This window comes from Chiloscyllium punctatum, chromosome 11 (assembly GCF_047496795.1).
Source record: "Chiloscyllium punctatum isolate Juve2018m chromosome 11, sChiPun1.3, whole genome shotgun sequence".
Lineage (NCBI taxonomy): Eukaryota > Metazoa > Chordata > Chondrichthyes > Orectolobiformes > Hemiscylliidae > Chiloscyllium > Chiloscyllium punctatum.
This window is the reverse complement of record NC_092749.1, coordinates 91,146,655-91,171,903: the sequence shown is the minus strand read 5'-3', so window position 1 is coordinate 91,171,903 and position 25,249 is coordinate 91,146,655. Positions and strand designations below refer to the sequence as shown.

General features: G+C 42.4%; 1 protein-coding gene across 3 annotated transcripts in view; it reads right to left on the bottom strand.

Moving 5' to 3' along the window:
• The window catches only part of LOC140483188 (ribosome-binding protein 1-like), a 133,752-nt gene that overhangs the window by 9,686 nt on the left and 98,817 nt on the right, over nt 1-25,249 (bottom strand). For 2 of the 3 annotated variants that reach the window (XM_072581239.1, XM_072581240.1), the window contains exons 12-22: nt 23,063-23,155; nt 21,321-21,413; nt 19,883-19,957; nt 15,310-15,399; nt 15,096-15,188; nt 11,894-11,965; nt 11,267-11,362; nt 7,206-7,289; nt 3,723-3,809; nt 3,327-3,401; nt 1,644-1,742 (exon numbers count right to left, since the gene is read on the bottom strand). In XM_072581239.1, the coding sequence (XP_072437340.1) occupies nt 1,644-1,742; nt 3,327-3,401; nt 3,723-3,809; nt 7,206-7,289; nt 11,267-11,362; nt 11,894-11,965; nt 15,096-15,188; nt 15,310-15,399; nt 19,883-19,957; nt 21,321-21,413; nt 23,063-23,155 (957 nt within the window). The remainder of the gene's footprint in view (nt 1-1,643; nt 1,743-3,326; nt 3,402-3,722; nt 3,810-7,205; nt 7,290-11,266; nt 11,363-11,893; nt 11,966-15,095; nt 15,189-15,309; nt 15,400-19,882; nt 19,958-21,320; nt 21,414-23,062; nt 23,156-25,249) is intronic. The other variant, XM_072581241.1, reaches the window with a different exon arrangement.

The window sequence follows — 25,249 nt, the reverse complement described above, 5'->3', positions numbered from 1 at the left end:
TGCACTCAACAAAAGTGTGACATCATCACCAAAAACCAAAGAAAGTGAGGAAGTCACTCCATTTTATTCCTTATGGTATGGATTCTGAAACCACAGGATATGGTCTTTTTGGCCTATATTTTTCTAACCATGATATTTCTGCAAAATTTTCAATTCTATTTGCGAATAAATATGTACATGTTTGGACAATAAGAGTGAGTATTGTTTAAGGTTGCTTATCTTGCATTAGTAATCCATCTTCCTACTTGGTAAAGGATAGGCTTGTTTATAATACTGTAAATAGGTTTTTGTTTTGTTGTTCATTGATGAAACCTGATGCACATTTCTTTCATCTTAGGTATGGTCAAAGTGAGGCAAATTAACCATTCCAGAAACTAAATGTGTCATTTTCACATTTGTGATGTATCATGGGATCCAGGGGTTTGATTTTCTGAGCACTCTTCCTGTCACGGTTGTAATAATAATGCCGTTGAATGTCATGGGGTGATGGTTAGATCCTTTCCTTGTGAAGATGGTCAGTGTCTGGCACTGACATTTGTTTGGTGTGAACAGTGATAGGAAATACAAATTGGATAAGATTAAACAGATGATTGGCTCCAAGGCTAAACTGTAATCTTACATTTTTAGTAGAACAAAATAAAATACCGCAGAAGCTGAAAATCTATATGTAAATATGAGCTACCTATATTTACCATAATTTAGAAATGCTTAAATCGGTAATGGCTTTACTCAGTATGCCACCGAATGTAGCAAATGTTTGTAAAACATAGCTGTGTTTTTGTTTCATTTTTCATTCTCAGGGTATGAGCAATACTAGTAAAGCTCACCAAGTGCCCATTGCTTGTTACCCTGAGAAAATGGTGGGCTTTCTGTTTGAACCGTGGCACGTAATAGACTGGGAGAACTGAGCAGACCACTAAGTCACAGCAGGGGACAGATGAGGATGAACCAAACTGAGCTGAAAACAGAGTCACATATAGTTTAGACTGAGTACAATAAGTAGGGCTGCATCCTTAACAGAGATTAATGAGCCAGTGAGGTTTTTATAACAATCCAATAGATTCATATTCAAGTTTACTGGAAGAAGGTTTTTTTTAAAAAATGTCCTGAAGAACAGTTGGTCATCGGGCTTCACTTGGAACACCGGAGTTCCTATGATGGTGCTCCCACTTTGATTGGTGGAAGTGTTCTTGTGTTGGGAAGGGAAGGGGGACAGTGAATCAGGATTCTGGCTCCCAATGACAAACCAACTGAAAACTGCATTCTGTCTGACATGGCGTGTGATGCACCCCCATGCTCAAAGGGCCTCAGGATATCAATGTTAGCCAATTGAGCGAGCTACAGAGGGCAATCAGAGCCTCTGGATTCATGGCTATGAGTTAGGACTTTCAGAAAAGCAGTAGCAAAATGTTAAGAAAGTACATAAAGGAGGGGAAAAAATAATTCAGCATAGGACCATGATGACCAGAAACTTCAACAGCTTTAAAGTCATGATATGGCCTCTCACTGAACAGCATTTACAGGATTTATTCAGTATGTACTCGACCAAAAATGGCACTGATAGGTAACTCTTTTTGCAGGAAGAATATGATACATTGTGAGTGCACATGTAGAACATAAAGTACAAGATGCATCACGAGTACCTTTAGGCGAACGATATCCTCTCCAGCAAGGGTGACACTGTCCCCAGCTGCTCTCAACTTTTCCAGCTCTTCCTGTAAGTTTAGTGCAGATCTCTGGGCCTAATATAAAGTGTACATCTTTAGTTAAAAACCACTGAGAGAAGATCTACACACAACTGAAAGCAACAGATAGATTTTTGAAGAACATTAAAAACTACACGATACAGAAAATCATCCATTCCATATCAGGGAATCTCAAAATACTAAGTCTAGATTGATCCCCTGCTTAGAATGAGCTGAATTCTTAACAGCTACAAGAGTCCTGAATGCCCTGGTCCAGACAGTATGATTTGGCGAGTATGACTGTCTGGCTATTGCCTGACTAATCTATTGGGCAGGGCTCCCAATTTGGGCAAATATTCCCAAAGATTAATGTGAAGGACATTGCACGGTTGATCAGACATCGCCTGTCTTTGTCATTAATGGTGTTTAGGTGGATGCTAGGTAGTTCATCCAAATTTTATTCTTATTTGTCCTTTCTGTTGTTCTGCGCGCGCGCGAAGAACACTGTACAGCTTGGTACAGTTGCATGGCAGTTCAGAGAGGAACTAAGGAGTCAACCCTTCATGACTGTGTGTCTGTATTCACATCTAGACCAGAACAAGTAAGGTTGGCAGATATCCTTGAAAAACATTAGTGAACCAGACAGATTTAAAGACAGTCTTGTAATTTTCTGATCAAAGTTTTAATTCCAGATTTATATTAAGTTTACTTTAAATTCCTATAGTAGCTGGAGTATTAATTTGGAACTCTGGATTACTAGTCTACCACTATATACCATTCTTCTTAAAGTCCTAATGCCCCTTTTTTTGTTTGATTGAGCTTCTGTGAAATATTTTGAGATGCTTTACTATGTTAAAACACTGTATAAGTGCAAAGATTTGTTGACTTCATCCAATGCCAACACCCAGTAACTAAACCTATGATTAATTGATCAGCATGTCAGTGCATTCGCAGGGAGCCATTTCACGGTGTCAAGGGAGTGCCTGGCTGCTTCTTAAGAAATGGAGTGCAATCAAAGCACTAGGCTTGATCTCAGCTTCAATGATCTCCAGATTCATGACCCAGTAAAGATATGGCCATGATGACCCTCCATCAGCAAGGAAAGAAACAGGGAAGAATCAAAAGGATCCCTCAAACATCTTGCTGACCAGGCAGGAGTACTGCTCAAAGTCACAGAGCAAGCAATCCCTTGTCATTCTGTCTCCCTACCAATTGCAGAGATGTCTTGCCCAGGCAGCCGGGAATCATTTCATAAAATCCCTAGAGTGTGAAAACAGCTCTTCAGCCCAACAAGTCCACACCAATCCTCCAAAGAGCAAACCACCCAGACTATCTATTCTGACTAATGCACCTAATCAACACATCCCTGAACACTGTGGACAACTTAGCTTGGCCAATTCGCCTAACCTACACATCTTTGGACTGTGGGAGTAAATAAAGAGCACCTGGAGGAAACCCACGCAGACACGGGGAGAATGTGCAAACTCCACACAGTCAGTCGCCAGAGGCTGAAATCGAAGCTGGGTCCCTGGCGCTGTGAGGCAGCAGTGCTAACCACTGAGCCACCGTGATGCCCATTTACCTCACCGGAAAAGTAAACAAGTAAAAACGAGAGCATTTTGTTCTAAAAATATTCTGTACCTTTTCAAATTCTTCAGCCAGCTGCTGTCTTTGTATCTGCTCACTGATCACAGTTTCTTCCAACTGGGTTTTAAGCTAAACAAAACATAAAGTAGTGCATCGAGTTATTTACTGCAGATGCTGAATTATGGACAATCAACTAACAGATGAAAAGTTGGAGATGGAGCAAATATATAAAGTTTGGATGATAAAAATGATTAGTCCCAGCAGGAGTCATGCTGTGCAGAGAAATATTAGATAATGGACATGAATTGAGACCTAGGCCTTGCAGGAATAGTTAACACAGAGAATGGGCATACTCCATACAGTGAAATTAAAGTGGCGTAAGGTGTTAATGATTAATGTTACAGACCAATGTGCTTTTCCAGACATGCATGAGCGCCTCACCACCCTAACCTTATCAGGCTCAACTTGATCAGACAATGATTCAGCCAACTCTCCATCACGCATATGGGTCTCCATTGTACACAGACGCTGCCTCACCTAGAATGAGGAGAGTAGAGCTCATTAAAATGCATAGAAGTACACTCATTAAGTAAAGAGCTCCCAACCTTCCCACCCAAACCAGAGAACAAGTTAAGATTTTTTTCAACCAAATTTAAAGGTGTATTGAACACAAGCAGAAACCAAAAAAAAAAAACAAGGGTTGCTTTTATATTGAAGAAAAGAACATTAAGCCCAACCAGTTCATGGTAGATCGATCTCAGTCTGGCTACATCCCGCAGTTTTCCAGAAATGCATATTTACAATAGGGACCTATTTTGAAAACACCCACTGAGTTGAAGGAGCACATGCTCCAGCCCCCAAAATGCTGCCTGCCTTGGGATGGCTTTTAAACCTACTTTGAATAGAGGCTGAATGCTATGAAGCCCTAATGGGCAACATTAATGAACCTCACCACCTGGGACCTGTCAGATTCCAAACAGACTGGCAGGCAGCTCTTGGGAATCACTGGGGCTATTGTGTGATCAAAGCCCACCAAAGATCACTTCACCACAAATCCTGATTCCATGTTTTTAGCTATAAAGCAGGCAAAGTTTGGATGTCTCCATGGCTTGTGTGCATTTACTTTTTTTTTATTGAACCTATCTTTCTAATCAACCTGTTCAGAGATGGTAAAACACACCTCAGCAGCAGGTGGGACTTGAACCCAGGCCTTCTTAGTCCAGGGGTAGGGACACTACCATTGTGCCACAAGAGGGTCTGATGTGTTTTTAATCAACCTGTTCAGAGTTGCTATCATACACTTTTGTAGCAGTTGGGACTTGAATGTGGGCTTCCTGGTCCAGGGGTAGAGATATACCACTGCTCCATAACACAGCCCCTTTAAGATCTTTTTTTTAGGGACACTACTACTGCACCCTTTGATTCTATTTACATTTTTAAAAAATTCATATCAGTGTGGAAACAGGCCCTTTGGCCCAACAAGTCCACACCAACCCTCCGAAGAGTAACCCACCCAGACCCATTCCCCTACACTTACCCCTGACTAATGCAGCAAAGACTATGAACCTAACCTGCATAATATTTGATTGTGGGAGGAAACCGGAGCACCCAGAGGAAATCTGCGCAGACACAGGGAGAATGTGCAAATTCCACACAGACAGTTGCCTGCGGCAGGAATCAAATCCGGGACTCTGGCTCTGTGAGGCTGCAGTGCTAACCACTGAGCCACCTTGCCGCCCAAATGGCTAATTTAGTTCAATGGTTACCACCAGATTATAGTGATATTCTCTGATAACTTAATGGGTGTCAGCCCTGGTTCAGCGATTAACATCTTTGCATGAGTCCAATAAGCCCCACAACCAAAGACCTGAACACAAACTCCGCAAAAGCTACCAGCACAGTTCTAAGGGAATGCTTCTCTGTCAGAGGTTCCATCTTTAGATGGGATGTTAAATCAGAATCTATATGTCTTCCCAGGTGAATGTTAAAGATCCTTTGCACTAGCTCCAAATTTTCTATCCTGTCACAAACCTAGTCCCTTTTTTGTACTAAAAGCTGTTCCTTGGTTCAAGGAGACTCTGTCCTTGATTTTTCTCAGAGGGGCAATAAACCAGGCCGGGCTCCAATCAGTCTGGTTTGGTATAGAGATGAAAAGGATGTTGAGAGGCCTTTTGTTTAGATGTAAACAGATGAGACCTCAGGCCAAAGTGGCCATGTTTTAGAAGTGACGTGTATAATGAAAGGGGAGTAGTCAGCTCTCTAGCTGAGTAGTTTAGTTCAGTCTTGAACTGGTGAGGAATTCAACAGGGAGCTGGTGTGGAATCTCTCTCTCTCTCTCTCGCTCTCTTTCTCTTTCTGCCCTTCAACTTCAACCTGTAAGCATGCGTTCCATTTATACTGGTTTTTGAAGGGAGTTTGCTTATTGGGACTGTTGTGTATATTCGGAACAGCATAATTAAGTCTAGTTGGATAGGTTGATTTCCGTAGGGGTTCTTTATTCTGTTCTTTGTGTTTCGTTGTAGAATTTTGTGAGTAAAGTTTTGTCTGTTTTAAAATCTAGTAGTCAACCCAGCTGACTTAATCCAGGTAACATTCACAGTACACTTTCCAAAACAAATTGCAAAGTTATGGTCTGAGCTGCCTGCTTAAGAATGCTTTGAGTGGTCTGGCCTCATCCATTACAATCCATCAACCAACAATATTTTCAAAACATCTGGTCAATATTATCTTCTCTAAGTAAATAGATTTGCTGCATTTTTATTCCAATACAACGATGACTTTTTAAGTACTTGATGGCTCTAAAACATTTCAGAATATTCTGAGATCATGAGAGGAATCATACACGTTGTTTTTGGCATTTGAGAGCCTGGTATTTCAGTGCAACGTGGAAATGACAGGCACACAGTGCTGGCCAAGGTGCGAGGTCAGTTTGTTCCTCTAAGTGGTTTCAGCACCTCAGGGAGGAAAAAGGAATTGAGAATTTTTGTGGGTGAATAGGCTGCAGAGACACTAACCCCAGGAAGAACTGTGTACTGGACAGTGTACTGCTGCTAGCCATCTGAACTACCCCTCTACAAGACTTGGTCAATTCCAAAGGAGAAGCCAGAAGTGGGATTTGGCCTTCAAGATGGACAGAGCATCAAATTCACAATCACTGATCATCTCATCAGATGATCTTGAAACTCATTTAAGAGTTTACCCATCATCAATTAATAATTGGTCAGTTGTTTCTTCAAATATTCATTGTGTCTTTCTAAGAGAACAGTTGTAAGCTTACGCAACCATTTTATTCTGGTTGCAAATTTGGCCAACTTTTCTTGGCAGCTGTTCTTTTTTTTCTTTCTTTTCTGACTGGTGAGTAACAAAATGAGAAACTCATCAATCATACCACACAAACCACCCAACCTACATTCTCTGGCCAACCAGACACCCATTAAAAACACAAAAAGCAAATCACAATGCAGCACCAAGATTGTTCACTGGGATCTAGCCACCATTATGATTCAAAAAGTAACATTCATTACCTAACAGTGGTCAGATGCAAATAAATGATTTCAAGGAGTGTTTAAATGCTACTCCATGTCACAAGATGCACATGAATCATAACACAGTCAATACAATACAGGGATATAGCTATAGAAAACGTAGTGCTGAGAAAACACAGCCAATCTGGCAGCATCCAAGGAGCTGGAGAGTCAACATTTTGGGCATAAGCTCTTCATCAGGAATGTTTATGCTTGAAACATCAATTTTCCTGCTCCTCAGATGCTGCCTGACCTGCTGTGCTATTCTAGCACCACTCTAATCTTGTATCTGATCTCCAGCATCTGCAGTCCTCACTTTCGCCTAGAAATATCTTTCAGCTGAGTTTGAAGTGCATGTTGTAAGATTGAAGATTTAATTAAGTGAAAGTGATGTTGTAAAAAGAATTACCTGTGAAAGCTCCTCACTGTGTTTCTGTACCTCTTTATTGGCTATTTCAAGTTGGCTCTGTGCATCATTTAGGAGCTCGCTCAACTGCAAAGGACAGAAAAAGAACAAATCGCAAGCTTCAATTCATCACAAAGTAACATAATGGACCAGTTCCAGGCCTCACTGAACAGCAGAGTTACATTAAACATCACACCACTCTTTTTGCTGCAACATCAGATTGAGCAGGACTACTAAAACCACCTGAGACTAGCTATCCTCATTGTCAGATAGCATCACCAAACATCCAGCAATGGGACGCATGATGCACAGAAACACCACCTTATCAGAATACTTAACAAATTTAGGCTTACTCTTACGTTGTCTCCTCACAACTTAATATTGAAAACATTATTTAAAAATGGTCAAAATCACATTACTTATTGTTTAAATTCAATCCAAGCATTACTGAGGCAATTTGTAGCCTTTCTTTATAATATTGTAAAGACAAATGTTTGTAAAATACAGAAGGTAGGAATGGAATTGAGACTCTTGGTAATATTTCCACAAGATTTATCTGAATAGCTTTATTCACATTATGCAGTTGAGTTATGCAACAGTGTAGAAAGGCTGAGAGCATTTTTACAGAATAGCTGCTGTACAATTTGAGAATTGGGTCAGCAATTTGATTGTTACTCCATTCCTGACGAGGGACCTGCACTTGGTCCTGCATTACATGGCATTCACCCAAGTGCAGTTCACTCCAGGCTGGTACAACGTCACTTCCTAAATGATTTGCGCACATATGGCCCACCATAATTCCTGAGATTTTATAACCACGGGATGGTCAGCAAGCAACATTCTGAATTCTCAACCTGAAGGTTGCGAGTTTAAGCCCAGTCCAGAGACATAGATCTAGATGGTAGTTCGCATTGCCCCTGGGGGCAATCAATGAATCAATTAGGGATAGGAGGCAAGCTGGATAGTACATCCACGGCTGTGGACAGCTAGTGGTCTGACCTGAAGAGGTGTTTACTGCTGATACATGTGAGGGCCACAGGGCACCTCAAGGTGAAGATGTTCTCTGAACATCTCTAAAACTAGTTAAAGCAAAGTGTGACCAAGGTTACTACATCACCTGGAGGAGAGATGGCTCCTAGTAAGTCTCATAAATGCCCTCATTAGTTCCTCAGTTCCTTGAAGTAGACTATTTTCTTCCTTGCCCACCTCAGATAAACATCCCGTAAGTGGAAAATGAGTCAGATGTGATGCAAATTCCTTCTATTTTCCTGGCCTCTGCCTCAAACCCCATATTCACAATCTAGGAAAATGCAAACCATAACCCTAGTCTGATAGTCCAGTGCAGTGCAGCACTGAGCGAGTGCTGCACTGTCAAAGGTGTCATTTTTCAAATGATATGCAGAAAGCGTTTCTATCCTGTCTGGTGATCATTAAAGATCTGGTGACACTATTCTAAAGAAAAACATGAGAGTTCTCACCAGTATCCTGGCCAATATTTATCCTTCAACCAACCTGAGAAAATCAGATAATTTGATCATTGACATTTCTGAGAGTTCACTGTACACAAATTGGCAGCTGTGTTCCGTATATTAACAAGAACAACATCACTCAAAATGATATTTTATTGGTTATAAAGTTATCTGGGATCTTCTGACATCATGAAAGGCACTATGTAAAGGCAACTATTTATTTCTTTTGGTTCTATTTTAAAAGTAGTCCTGTCCCCAGAGAAGAGCTTGCCCATTGATGTCCAACTGCACCAGTTACAATTACTGGACACACCTTATAGAAACTAGTGATCAGACACAACTATATAGTAATCCATTCACTACTGCTAGAGGTGCGACTGTTCCTTACAGCATTAAAGGGCCATACTACTGACTATCCACACTAACTGTCTAGAAGTCCTAATGGTAGCAACAGGACTCAAGCTGTTCACTATCCAAGAATACTAAATCTTTCAGAAAAAACAAATATGTAGAATTTGCTAAACACCGCGTGGAATGTTTAGGCTGTTGAGGAGATTTCATTCCTACAGTATCTGAGAACAGTCATTCAAAGTCTCCACTGTTAACCAATATGGAGAATTTTATATCAATTTTTAAATTGGACCACTGAGTAAAATTGCAAAAAGATCAAAAATGGGGTTGGGGTCAAGAAGTTCTATTTCACACAGAGAAATCTGGAATCTGGAAATCCCTCCCTCAAAAGGCTGCCTGACAGGAATATGGAGCACCAGTGGATATAGGAGATTGACATATTGACCATGAATCATTTAATTCAGGGCAAGGGCAGGCTTGAGGGCCAAATAATCTCTGCCTGCTTCTATATTCCTAGATTTCTGAAGTGTATCCTTGCCATTACAGTCCATTAAATCAGTGAATAGTACAACGACAAATCACAAACCCTCCCGCTTTGTGCTAAGTCAGCTGACTGAAAACCCTTAGATGGCAGTCAGGACAGGAAAGGGTCATGTTGGGCTCCGCCGAACTCGGGCCTTGATGTTACAAGCCCCAACAGACATGCTTTTGGCAGGAGGGCCAGGTTAAATAAAGCAGGTGGCCACCCTACCACATTCCCATCTGCTGTTGTACAAGTCCTCAAAGTACAAAAGGTGTATAACACACCCACCTTGGCCTCTCGATCTGCCTTGGTTGCCATAATATGTTAGACCACTACTTAATTAATTTGTTAAAAAGGTAGACAGAAAGGCAGTTGCATTTTTGTGGATGCCTTTCCACAACAGGTGCAGCCCTCCCCAGGGAGTTAACCCCACTTCCAGCCCGTGCCTTATAGCACCCGAAAGCCCCCTGCCTCACCCCCACCCAGAACCCTCCATGCCCAAAAAGGCCTGAGCCTTAGAGGACACTGACACCATGAACAACTTCTCAGGGAACTCCTTGCCAGCAAGCAGATTGGTTGGCATTGCTCGAGGGTGGAACTTCCTGTCCAATGATATTTAGAAGACTGATGCTTGGCTTGTTTAGCATGGCTGAAAATGTGTTGCTGGAAAAGCGCAGGTCAGGCAGCATCCAAGGAACAGGAGAATCGACGTTTCGGGCATCAGCCCTTCTTCAGGAAGGGCTGATGCCCGAAACGTCGATTCTCCTACTCCTTGGATGCTGCCTGACCTGCGCTTTTCCAGCAACACATTTTCAGCTCTGATCTCCAGCATCTGCAGTCCTCACTTTCTCCTTGTTTAGGATGGCCCCAACATTACAGCCCTGTGGTTGATCTCAACAAAGGAGAGAGATGGAAGTCAATGACATAGCAGTGAAAACTGGGTGACAAAGTTTGGGCTTGAAATATGTTTTTACTGGGTTTAAAATGAAAGCACATGGCTCTTGAACTATGTGACACAAATTGCAAATGGTGAAAAATCACCACAGGTTGGCGGATGAGGAAAGAATATAAAACACGTTGTGGCTTTTGGCTCTAAAGTGATGCCTACATGTATAATTGGTCTGCTGTATTTCCCACTTCACTTGAGAATTGTGGTAATTGTAGTCCTGTTTTCTTTCTAAAGATTTTTTTTACTTCAGTAATCGGTAGCCTATAACAGTCATGTTCTTTGCAGAGTTGAACACTGGAAGCAATGGGACTAATGTTGCTGATCATGTGCTATCCGAGGGTTCCTGGGATGAATAAGAGCACAGAAAATGGGAGCAGGAGTAGAATATATGACCTCTCAAAGCTGCTCTACCATACATCATTATTACAGCTGATCTTCAGCTTCAACTCCACTTTCTCACCTGCTCCCCGTATCCCTTAATTCCCAAGATCAAAAGTCTGCCTGTCTCAGTCCTGAATATACGCAAAGACAGATTATCCACAAATTTTTGGGGGAGGATTTTCATAGATTCACTACTACTCGGCCCATCGCAGACCTAAACATTGCACAGACTGAAGAGTCTGGTGTACAAGCCAAGTGTCCTTGAGACACAGCTGAGGGGGCCCCCATGCCAACAGTTCCCACTGTGAGTTACTTCTATTGAACCTGTTAATGCATGGTATGTAAATATGTTACAAATTCACTAAAGCTGGAGGAAATTATGGACACTCACCTCTCTTACTTCTACTGAGTATTTCTGACACACTGCGTCTGCAGATTCTAATTGGTGTTGGAGCTGGACCTCCAATTCAGCAACACGATCCTTCATCTGGGGAGGAAACAGAGATTTGATGATAGCGGAATTCTTCAATTAAGTTTCTTACCTATCACAACTGATGGAGTGACCCTGTTGAAACAGGAGTGTTGACATCGGAAAGGATGTGATCAAGCCTGGCCAAAGGGTTAAATGAGTCCTTAAATAAGGCATCTGGTACCAATTTGTGCATATGGACCAGTTTCTAGATAAGGAGTCAAGATCTTCAAGGCTGGAGGAGTCACTGACTGTGTTAAATAGAAAGAATTTTTAGTGAAGATATCAAAATCTAAGGATGTAATCTGAAATTAGGAAGCATAAATGGTAGTGGAAATTTGAAATGATTCCTCCAAAGGCACTGGATTCTGGGAGTATATAACTGCAGCTATCAAGACCAGCTTTTATTTGGTGAGGACATCGCGGGACATGGAGCAGTGGTGAACTGGAGTTCAGATGCAGATCATTCATGATTTAATTGAAGGCTGAGCAGGATCACATGGTTGAATGGTTTGCAGCCACTCTCATGCAGTAATTGGGAAAAAGTACCTGTTCTGAGTTTTGGGATTCTAGCTTCATTTTCTCCAGCATGTCCTCTAACATTTTTACTTGTAGTTGTGCCTGTAAAAATAGAAATACCAATTAGCTGTCACCACGAAGACCCTACTGATTCTACAAAGTGCATTCATGCAAGTACAATATCCCTATTATATATAAGGGCCTGTATGATAATGTAGTGCTATGATACAGCTGTATTCCACACTGTACAGCATTATTAATGAAAAACAAACAAGATTGCATGTAATGTGCTTCGATTTATTTAAATCGTACAAACTGTAGCCCTACACCACTTACGAGAGATTAGGACAGTTTATTTGCACAAAAGCTAGAGATGCTATTTCCTGTATTAAAAATAGAAGACACTAAGAAAATACACAGTATGTCAGCTAGATTCTGCGCAGAAAGAAAGGGTTCACATTTCAGGTTCATGACTTTTCATTGAAAGCACTCCAATGAAAGGCCATCGATCTGAAATGTTAATTCTGTTTCTGTCTCCACAGATCCTACTTGACCTGCGGTTCCCCCCACTTTCTGCTTGTTTTTGATTTCCAGCATCTGCGGTATTTTGGGAGTTGTTGGTCTGACCTCTGCCTCAGACTGTCACTGATCTCTACTCCACTGTTGAACAAGACATTCATTGGCTTTTGTCAAAGTGGAGAAATTCCCATGGGATCATCATCATGGTCTGAAGGTATTGTACTTTTAAACATATTAAAGGACAAGAAAACACCATTTATCCCAAATATCGAATTTGGTGTTTATGCTTAATACAAGAATCCTCTCATTTACTTTAGCTAATAATATTCTTCTTAGCTAAGAACATATTCTTCTATTCCTTTCTTCTTCACGCACTTCTAGTTTGCCCTTAAATATATTTATAGAACTGGCATCAACCACTTCATGGGCCATATTCACTCACTCTGTTTAAAAGGAACTTTCTGCTGCATTTCTGAGTAGCTCCATATTTTCAAACTGCAAACTCTCACAACAGGAAATACCTACATCTACCCTATTCAATTCCATCAAAGATTAAAGACTTCTGTCAAATGACTGCCTGATTTTCTTTTCTCTTAAGAAAGGATTGCTGGCCTGTTCTTACAGTTCTGTCCTAAAAGAAACAAATCCCAAACAAATTTTTTAATGAGGATTCTCCTCCTCATTTCCAAATGCCTCCACAACCTTACCTCTCTCCTTCTCTGCAACCTCCTCCTCTGTAGTACTCTCCGAGATCTCTGCATTTTTCTTATCAAGTACAACCTGATTCCTTTGTTACACCACTAGCAACTTTGCCCCTGGGCACTATGTTCTGGGCTTACCTCCTCAAAAATCTTCACATCTCTACCCTACTCCAATTCTTTGTCAGTCCTTAAAACTTAACTCTTTAAAATTACAGCACAAGTGATAGAAACAGGAGCAGACTGCACAATCCACTGAGCCCACTCAGCCATTCATAATGATCAGAGCTGATCTTCCATCACATCAGATTCCCTGAGACACCAAATAACTAGCTCTGCCTTAACTACACTTAACAATGGAGCATTCAAAATACTCTGGGACAGAAAGTTCCAAAGATTTATAACTCTGAGTGAACAGATTGTTCTTTGTGCTAGTCTTAAATAATTCACCTGTTATCCTGAAAATGTAACACTATTTCCTAGATGTCAGCCATGTGAACAATTTCACAGTGTCTATCCAATCCAGCCCCTTCAGAAATCTTCTATGGTCTCATTCCTCTAAACTTCAGAGAGTACAAACTTAATCTACTCAACTCTCACTTTAGGGCAACCTTCTCATCCCAAGAACCAATCTATTGAATCTTCACTATACCACCTCCAACACAAGTGCAACCTACCTTAAATATGGAGACCAAAGCATCATGGTCTACTCCAGGTGCAGTGTCACCAACGCTCTATACACTTACAACAAGATTGTATTCCAATCCCCGCGCAAAACCAGCCAACTTTCCATTTGCCTTCCTAATTGCTTGCCAATGTTCAGTGCTCCTTCTGAGAGTACATCCGAGTCTTTCTTAACATCAACATTTCTAAAACTTATTCTGCTTTTCTATTCTTACTACCTAACTGAATAAATACCTTGGTGCCTATTCACAACCCAAGTATTCCCTTGCAGCCTGTTTCTGTCCTCCTGAAGCTTATATTCCTGCCCCGCTTTGTATCATCAGAAGACTGAGACACCTTATTCTCTGCCCCTTCCTCTAAATTATTACTATAGATGGTACATCGTCAAGACTTAGAAATCAATTTGGTAGCACTTACACCAATCAAAAAGGTGAACATCCCATTTATCCCTACACTTTGCTTCCTGCCTGTTAATCAATTCCCCAACCATCCTGAACAAATCCATGAGCCCTTATCTTGTGTAATAACCTTTGACGTGGCACCTTTTGGAAATTCAAGTATTGCCAACCTGTTTAAATACACTACTGGTTGCATCCATAATAAATTCCCTTTTTGTAAAGCCATGTGGAATTTGTGGTACTCACATGGAATCTCATCATTCCTTGTTTATTCCTTATTCACTGGGTTATAAAAGGAACACCAACTTATGGCTCTACGTTCAGGTCGCCACCATTTCCTTCAGGTTGAAGGATGGGTGCTTAGCCAAAGATGATGGGGGAGGGGTGAAACAACTGAAAATGCTTCCTCTGAACTACAACAATTCCAGGACAGGTTCCCCAATTCCTTTTCAGTATATTGACCAGTTAACTGCTAGATTTGATTTTACCCTAAAGGAAATGACAGCAAGATTTACATTTGTATGGCGCCTTTCACCACCTCAGGTTGTTCCAACGCATTTTACAGCGGCAACAAGTGCCGAGTCTCTGGAACGGGCTACCAGAGGTCGTTGTGGAGCCGGGTATAATTCTGTCATTTTAGAAACATTTAGACCAGTATATGGATGGGATAGGTATGGAGGGCTATGGACCAATTACAGGTAAATAGGTCTAGATTAATTGTGAAACCTGGGTGGCACGGATAAGTTGGGCCAAGGAGGACAGATACCGATCAGAGCAACACAACCAGGTTAATTGGAATGAATAGGCGTAATTTTCCTTTCAGTCTCAGTGTAAATGGGGTCTTCTTGTTTAATGAGAATAATCTTCCAAAATCCGTTTGTTTCACAAGGGAACAGAATGGAAAAGCCTCACACCGAGTAAACATGACCTCACCTTCTGAGCTTGTGCCTCAGACTCTGCTAACTTCCCTTTCCACACGTGCTCCTCCTCTTCCACGCTTTTCTGTAGGTCTTTCAGCATTCCCTCCTGTGAAATTGAGCAAAGGAGAAAGCACACACACTGAAATATTCAGCTCTGGCACAGTGGTCGACTCTGTTCACATATTAGCAACAGGTCACAGAGGAGAGAAGAGTTTGAATGAACTCACTGTCTCAGCAAGAACTGTTCTGTATTGGTCACAATCTGCTTGTAAAGTGCTTTGGGCTTCTTCGGCTTCTTTTAACTTAAGTGCTAGATCCTGAAAGAATTGGAACAGAAGAAATGAATCATCATAAACATTTCTGTTGGCAATGGAAAGGAAAGACTTACATTCAATTGCCTCAGGGTATCCAAAGGTGCTCCACAGCTAATGGAATTCTTTAAAGTGAAGACACAGAGACATACAGCATAGAAATAGATCCTTTGGTCCAACCAATCCATGCCGAACATAATTCAAAATGAAACTAGTCCCTTGGTTGTGATGTAGGCAATGCAGCAGCCAATTTTCATACCCAAGATCCCGTAACAGCATTTGCACGACAGCCAGATTATCATTTTTTTTTTAAATGATGTGGAACAAATATTGAAAGCCAAAAGGCCTTCCTTGGTCTTCATCAAATATTGCCACATACAGAAGACAGAGCTTCAGTGTAGTGTTTTACCCAAAAATCAGTACATCCCCCAGGCATCCTGGATTCATAATCACACTGTCAGTGTGGGATTTGAACTCCCAACTTCTGACCCAAAGACAGGGATGTTAATATGGAGTCACAGCTAAGTATCATAATACATCAGGGGTTAAGAGGGAAATCATTGGAGCAACTGTAGACAACAGACATTGGAATATGATGTACACAATGGCTGTAGGGACGGTGTGTATTCAAACACGAGCAAGCTGCAGTTTACGCTGATGTGTAAGTTAGGAAAGTTAACTCATTTAGTAATCCAATACCCAGCCCTACAGGCTTATGCCTGAAACGTCGACGCTCCTGCTCCTCAGATGCTGCCTGACCAACTGTGCTTTTCCAGTGCCACACTCTTTGACCCAACCCTGTACCTCAATAGCCACATGAAAGCACAGAACACAAAGAAAAGGTCATCACTAGGGTGGTAGATTAATTTGCACGGAGTAGAATGTTCCCATTTTCTGTGTTTAAGTGAGTGGGGGGGAGGGGTAGTGTTTTATGTGAAGACTAACACAGCTCCATCTCCCATTGAAGGTGAAGGTGGATAGACTCTTAGTAGGCAGTGGAATCAAAGGTTAATGGGAATAGATGAGAATGTGGAATTCAAAACTCAAACAGATCATCCATGATCTTTTAGAATGGCAGAGGGGAGAAATACAAAAGGGTCCAGAGGGGAAATTTTTTCACGCAACAAGTAGTGAGTGTCTGGAGCGGGCTACCAGAAGTTGTTGTGGAGCCAAGTTTAATTCTGTCATTTAAGAAACATTTAGACTAGTATAGGGATGGGATAGGTATAGAGGGCTATGGACCAATTGCAGGTAAATGGGTCTAGATTAATTGTGAAACCTGGGCGGCATGGATAAGTTGGGCCGAAGGGCCTGTTTCCTTGCTGTAAACCTCTATGGCTCTATGAAAAAGCTCAAGGGTCTAAATAGCCTATTCTGCTCCTAATTTGAATATCTGTTATGCTAAAATGATTGGCCTATGAATATAGAACTCACTGTTATCTGGTATGATGTGGCTAAACCACACAGGTGTCCTTAAGGGAAAAGTTATACGGAATGCGAGGAATACAATAAAAGAAGCTCACACCAAAAGAGGTAAACAAGTACACGGAAGGTCACATGAAGCAAAAAGAGTCATGGATTTGCTCAGCCAAATAGCCAGCTTCTGTGTTCTAGAACCTGGCTGGAAATGGTCTACTCCTGGTCATTAAACACGGGACTCACACCGAGACGAACATTAACTGCGCCTGGAGGATCATCAACTCGGTGAAGGACGCTCTCTGGGCGGTCCGAAACCTGTTGATCTTCCAGCTGAAGGAGTTGACCCCGACCGAGTGTTGCAGACTGGCACATTCCAAGATCCAAGACTACGTGTTGAGGGACGCTTGGGGCAGCTGCCGCCAAGGCGCGGTGGGGAAAGACCACCGTGTAAGATCGGCCTGCCTAAAGAAGAACAGGGGGCCCATGCGGACGTTTTTTTGGGCTCTGCTGATGCCTCAGCCAAATATATGTATATGTACAAGATTGAAAAATGCACATGATTGTAAATGACAAGGATAAATTCGAATCTGTGTTTGTAAATGTGGACATATGTATGGCATGATCAAATGTACAGACCATCAAATAATTTTATGAATAAAGTATATTTTTGAAATAAAAAAAAAAGGACGTGTACTGCCTGCAGGATTTCCCTGGGGCAGGCTACTTCGATGTGACCTTCAGAAGCGTGAAGCAGTGCGAACAGCTCCTGAAGGTCTTCAAGGAGAAGGAAGGGGAGCCGCTGTTTTCCATCTTGTCGGCGACCCCATTGTGTGTGCTTCCTGCACAGAGGAATCGGGTTGTTACAATCCATATGTACAACCCCTACGTTCCTGCGGCTGATGTCCTGACCTTCCTGGGAAGGTACGTCCAAGTTGAGGGAGAAGCCACTGATGTGATCGACCCCTTTGGGATCTGGACCAGTAAGAGGCAGGTCAAGGTAACTCTGAGGGCCGATGACAGTGGGAACATCCTCCACCCACCCTCGAGCTTCGCAATCGGAGGGAGCAGAGGCTACCTGACATATGCAGGGCAGCCGAAAGTGTGCCGAACCTGCGGGAAGTCGGGACACGTGGCGGTGGATTGCAAAGAGACCATCTGCAGGAACTGCAAACAGGAGGGTCACTTGACTAAGGACTGTCGGGAGGAAAAGAGCTGCAACCTGTGCGGGGAGGCGGGCCACATGTATAAGACCTGCCCAAGACGTGGGGGCCCCACTTACGCACAGATGGCTGGAGGTGGCAATGTGAGCCATGGACCCCCAAAGACCAGTAAGGTCCACCCGGACAGCAGGAAAACGGAGTCTGGTGGCACCCAGAAAGAAGAACAGGCTGGAGTGGAGGAGGCGGCAGCCAGCGGAGAGACACAGCAGCTGATCCTAGCTCTAGCCGGGCAGATGGAAGAAATGGAGGAGGAGGTAATCAAGCAGGCAGAGGAGTGGATACCTGTTAAAAACAGGAAGAGGAAATCTTGCCAGGCTCCCAAAGCCCCCCAGCAAAAGGGGAAAAGACAGCTGCACAAGGGAGGGACAGCCAGCTCTTCGGAGGGGGAAGATGGATGCAAAGAAGGCCATCACCACCAGAAGAAGAGACAGAGCGCCGTCGGTAAAGAGGAGGGCATTTCCTCCCAACCAGGAAACAACGGACCCCCCGAAGTCCACCCTCCACCCAGTGAGAACCAAGAGGTACCCACTGGCCCACAACTACAGGCAACCGAGATCTGTGATCCTCTGACAGTCCCACTGTCAGACACAGAACTGGACAGTGAGGACCCTTGCCTTGGCTCAATGACACCAGAGCGGGTAAATGACCCCAGTGAGGAGCTGGATAGCTACCTCAGTCCAGCGAAGGTCCAGCAGTTCGTGCTTACCATGGGGATGTAGACAGCCACCCCAGAGACAGGACAGTCAAATGGACAATGGTAACCCCATAAACTGGGGGTTAAAGAAGTTTAAATTTGCTTTCATATAACAGGGCACCCAATCTTCAGGGTTCCGCTGAAGCCACAGCCAAACACCAAGAGACTGGATAGTTAATAAATGTAACTGTTAATAGGATAACTGAATTCGATTAATTCAATTTGTTCTTTGTAATGTTAAGACATGCAATGTATATAACTATGAACGACATGGAAAAATTGTACAAGTACCAGAGATTTATTTATATGAATAAAGTATATTTTGAAATAAAAAAAAGAAGATTCCTGATCAATGTTCTCTTTGAAAGGTGTGTGGGTTCACAACTGTGCAGTAATCTAGAAGGTACCACACACCAAAACAAAACACTCACAACAGCAAGCATAAGCGAACGGAGATGAGCATTAAGTTCCAATTGGAAAAGAGAATGGACAGGTTAAAGTGGAACTGTGACTGCAGAGTTCAAGGAGGTGTGCTGGATGTGAGCAGCACGTGACAAGAAGAACAGACAGTCGAGGCCAGGATGAGTTGGCAGAACCCTGGGAGAGACTGAGCTTCCAAAGGCGAAGGCACGCTGGTTACATCAGCCAAGGGTTGCTCAAGTGGGTGATGTCAAACTATGTCAATAGCCAAACATTCTGTGGTGGGCAGAGAGATGGCAAGCTGTGTGCTTTTTTCCCCTGCTCTTTTTCATTCTTCATCCACTCATGTGAGTTTGAACTCTCCTGGCAGATAAGGGGAGCAAGCAGATGTGAAATGTGCAAGTCCAGGGAATGGCTGGGGAGAATGGGACACACAGGAGGAGAGAGAGAACTGGACATGGCTTGAGTTAGAAATCACCCGATAATTGTTCAGCATTTCTAGCTGGCGAGTATCTTAATCATCAAGAGGTCAGGATAGGAGGTGGGTACAACTGTGATGTTTTATGTAATTGAATAGTCTGACAATGCTAACTACTTATGAAGAATCACCCTGCGTCTCTGTAACAAAAGCCAACTATATGCCAGTATGAAAAAGGAACAGAGGGGAGAAATTTTACAGTTAAAAAGCCTACATACTTCACTCTGACATTTGCTTCTTTCTGCAACCAGTACTCACTGAGGGGTCTTTATTTGGCTGGTTCAGGAACTCCAACATCTTCTGCTTGAACTCCTGTAACCAATCGCTATAAAGCTGAAACATAACATATTCGTTAGTACAGAACTGTGTTGCACTAAAAGTAACTGCTTTAACTTACAAACCTACAAAGGAGATGACTATTCAGCCCATCCAGATTATGCTGAAAAGGCTGTCCAATCAGTTCCACCTGCCTTACTCTATCCTACTGGGTTTGTAAATGTTTCCTTTCCAATTATTCATCCAATTCACTCCTGAAAGTTACTATTAAATCTGCCTCCACCACCTCTTCAAACTTGGCATTCCCAGTACAACATCTCACGTAAAATGTAGGTTTTATCTTCATTCTTTTTGCATATTCATTACATTCATTTAGCTGATGTGTGTCACTAAACTGCAAACATAGGGTAATTTTAATTTAGTGTTTAAGTTCATGGTTTAAATGAAAATTACAAAGTTTGAATGATTAAATGCATTTGCTTTCATAAAAAAAAAGGCCTCAGTTAAAAATTACATCCCTGTTATTTAGAACTAGGACTAAAGACGGACTGAACGTTCACTTGTTCCACCTCTCCTTACATCGCTGCCGTTGCTGATGTATCATTGCATAGGGGTCAGTTGCTCAGTTGGCCAGTGAATGATGTCAACTGTGTGGGTTCAATGGTGCCCCCAATTCCTGGGCCAGCTGAAGGTCCTACCTTGCCACTTCCCCGAGGTGTGGTGACCCTCAGGTTAAATGCACCACAATCATCTCTTATAAGGGAACAGCACTGTGGGACTCTCGGACTATGTTGGGACTGCGGTGCTGGAAACGCACAGCAGGTCAGGCAGCATCCGAGGAGCAGGAGAATCGAGATTTCAGGCATAAGCCCTTCATCAGGAGCATAAGCCCTTCTCCTGCTTCTCGGATGCTGCCTGACCTGCTGTGCTTTTCCAGCACCACGCTCTCGACTCTGACCTCCAGCATCTGCAGTCTTCACTGTCTCTAGGACTATGGTGACTTTACCTTTATTGTATGACCCTACAAGGCTTTCAACTGAGGCACTGCTGCCTGGCTATGGCTCAGCCTGATCTATAAAGCTCTGACACATCACTTGCATGATCATTTGTCTTAACAGAGTTTAGACAGTTTGACAGCTGAGGCTGAGCTGGATTCACTGGAAGTCTGCACATACATGGATGTTCCAGCAGGGGTCACTGGATAGCAATCAAAAGAAGGATCTGTAGAGTCTTTTCCCTTCAGTTCAGCCAACTGAGCACAGATTGGACCTTGCATCTTCAATCTGGTGTCAAGCATGGTGGGAAATGTACAGTATTGTTGCTGACAGTACAATTTAGAATTCCATCTTTTCAGTTAAAAACACAGTTGCTGGCCCACTAAAATTGAGTTCATTTAGACAACAAATAAATCATCTCTTACCTGTTGTGAGGATACTGACACCTCTGGGAAGAGCCCCTGAAGCATTTCTTTGGTTTGTGTGTGGACCAATCTTAATTGGTTCTCTGCCTCTTCCTAAAAAAAGATACATAAATAGATTTATTTAATAGGTGAGAATAAGTCTGACCAGGAATGTGTGATGAATCGTGCAGTCCAATCAATCTGTCCCTGATATGACAGCAATCTCATCAGGGAGAAAACATCAAAAAGAAATTTGATATGAGACAGGAGTTTTCATTAAATGATTCATGATGATCAAGAACCCATTTCTCCTTCTGCTTCATTAATTTGTTGAAAATACTTTTGATTAAAAGCACCCATAACATCACTAAATGCAGGACTGACGACGTCAAAGATAACCAAGCCAGTCTCTAGAAGCCACATTTGCACTGATGCCTCTCTCTTCATTTTGGGAATCCATGCCCATGACAATCAGGTGTTGTTTTGTTTTTGCATTTCAACCAACACCACCATGTTCCTCTCTCGACTGCTCCACCGTTGCCAGATTACCCAACATCCAGCATCGGATAAGTAGAAAATTCCTCCAACTAAATATTGGCAATTGTGAGGCCATTGTTGTCATTAACCCTCCACCACCCCCATTCAATCTTTGCTCCCCAGCTACCAACTCCATTCCTCTCCCTGGCAACATTCTCAGATCAAATCACATTTGAGTCAAATATAAGCTTCCAGCCTCACTATGATGGCCCATCCCACCTCCATAACACTGCCAGACTTTACAACTGCTTTAGTTCATCCGTTGTTCAAAAACTTCAATTTATGCCTTCATTATTCTGGATTTAACTATTCTCAATTCTGCTGAAAGATCACAGACTTGAACATTAACTCTGGTTCTCTCACTACAGAAATATGCCCACTCAGGATTTAAGATGCAAAGTTTGTTGCAGTATCAGACATTTGGATTAACAGGATGTGGTGAGTGTTAGATCATGGGAAGGAAAGTTTTCTGAACCAGATGACGGTTGTGGAGGGTGGGGAATGGGAAGATGGTCATCTCAGGAAAGTTTGAGCTGACAAGAACCTAAATGAAGATTTCAGCAGAAGGTAGACTGAGCTGGGGGCAGAGATCAGAAATTGACCTGATGCTGCAATTAATTTAAAATCTCAAATAGTGACAGAGAACTAGAGGTGTCATTCGGGTATGTATCAACTTAGATCTGGAAGTTGTCCTTTATCAGCAAGCGATGGTGTAGGGGTTGAAAGTGAAGATATTGTTTTCGCCAGAAGTGTCAATATCCAACGAATAGGAACAACATGGTCATGATAGTGCCCTTAGTAAATGGACTCTAACATATTCAATCAACCAGATGATTATTTTGATAAATGAGACTATTTTGATGCACACATAAATCAGCAGAACATCAGAGATGCTTACTGGGGTGCATTCTTTATCGTAGCTTCTAATGAAAGCAGCCTATGTGAGATCAAGAGTGATTTGCCAACCACATATATTAATTCTCTTAATATTGTACATGGTAAGAGTTGATGACAAGAATTTGGTCTCTCTTTGATTGCTGCTCCAACTGAACATTCCAGCACCTTCTGCTCTAGCATTGCTACTTACCTGACCCCAATCTACCACTGAGTCAACAGGGGAAAATACCACTGTTGGGCAGATAAGCAGCACAGCCCAGATTGTAAAAAATTCCTTTAGAGAATGCAAAAGCACTGAATACATGCCATTATATCACGGAGAGTACAACCTTTATGTGCTTAGCAGCAATGAATTTCTCCCCGCACATTTTTTCGGCTGATGCCAAAGCCTCCATGGCCTTCCAGTTTTTCGCTCGAAGGTCCTATTTGGAAACAGTTTTTTTAATGATACGCCATGCACAGTTTCACACGCAAGATACCAAGCAAAAACAAACCTCCCATTTATTTGATGCCATTCATTATCTCAGCATATGCCAAGTGCTTTCTAGCGGAACCTTTTTTTTAAAGAAATGTGGTCACTTGTAATGTATGAACCGCAGCAATCAATTTGTAGACAGCCAAGTCCCACAGACATTATGTGATAATGACCAGATCAGTGTTTTCCTTAGTTACATGGTTGAGGGATAAATATTGACCAGGACACTGGGACAACTCCCCAATTTTTTTCTTCAAATAGTAGCATTGGTTTGGTGTTCCATCTGATAAATGATACCTGTAACACTGCAGCACTCTTTCTCTTCTGCACTGGTGTGTCAGTGTGTGTGTGGTTCAAGTCTCTGAAGTGAGACTCCCTGACCCAGAGGCAAGAGTGTTACCACTGAACTGATTTCTGTAAAATAACCAAAGGCAAGGGAGACTGGAGTTCATGGCAGGGCCTGGAGTTTAACTAATGATGCATGTGGGTTAGTACATCACCTCCACTTGAACTGTGTGGTGATGATCAATAATCGTAACACCAAACAGACCTTAACTTTACATCGAATGTCAGCTGGGGGCAGAAACAATGCTCAATTTGTCTTGGTTTTAAAATCCGATAGCAGAGAAAATGACCATGTGGCCCATCACGTCTGTGCCAACTCCCTAAACAATCTATCCAATTCGTTCCATTCCCTAAATGCCTTTGAAGCAATTTAGGGAAGGTTTACCAGACTAAGACACAAGATGAGTAAGTTGTCTTGTGAGGAAAGGTTTGACAGGCTCAACTTATAGCTGCTGGAGTTTAGAAGAGTAAGAGGTGACTTGACTGAAACTTATAAAATCCTGAGATGCCTTGACAGGGTAGATGGGAGAGGATGTTTCCTTGTATGGGAGTATATAGAACTAGGGTGTCTAAAAATTAAGGGTTGCCCACTTAAGACAGAGATGAGGCACCATTTTTCTTCTCAGATATTTGAGAGACTTTGGAACTCACTTCTTGAGAATATGTTGGAAGCAGAATCTTTGAATATTTTCAAGGCAGAGGTAGATAGCCTCATGTTAAACTGGGGGTGTGAAAGGTTATCAGGAGTGGATAGAAATGTGGATATGAGGTTACAATCAGACAAGCCATGATCTTTTTGAATAGCATAGCAGGCTCGATGGGCTGAATGGCCTCCTCCGGCCCTTGTTTATATGTCATTATATACCAAATTTCTTTTCACTATTTCACTTTCACTATGTCACGATTGAATCCTAGGTGATGAACTCTATGGGTAAATGAAAGGACAAGTTGGCACTCGATTTGGGGCTGGAATTGGAGTTATCAGTTAGTATCACACCCTCCCAATACCACTCCTTAGGCCAGTCACGCTTCCACCATTCTCCCCTCCTCCCCCACCCTGGACCCAAGGTCAGAACTTGCTGGGGCCTGCATTCTACCTGCTGCCACCAATCTGGGCCAGCTAGGGGTCCCAAGATCCCAGGCGCCATCTTGGACCATCCTACTAATGTCACAGGAAGCACCAACAATACAAGCACCACCTCAATGCCATAAATATGAGACAATGGCATCCATAAGGAAATGATCAGGATGTGAGATAATTAGGTAAAAGATGGATGGATCTGTTAAAAAAACAGGGTGGTGGAGCCAATGAGAAAAAAAACCAAGGATGAGCAAAAGGCAGAATTGTAATAGTGCAAACATTTTAGTGGTATATAGGAGGCTACTGAGATAGGGAAGGACCAGGTCATGAAAAAATATGAAATAATATGAAAACAATTTCAACTTCTCTGTTAAATCACAATTTATAGCAAGTTTCTCATGTCTTTGTTTCCTAGAGCTAACCAGGACCACCCACCTCCTGGCTCCTGCACAGTTTCAATCTCCAAAATCTCTCTATTCCTTCAGAGTCATGAAGGGCCTTGGGACAAATAGTGGCTGGGATGATGGGAAAATGAGGCAAATGCATGTTTCTGTCCACCCTGTTGTGTTCATAAACCAGGATTCACCTTCCCTCACCAGGGGTTTTAATTCCTCC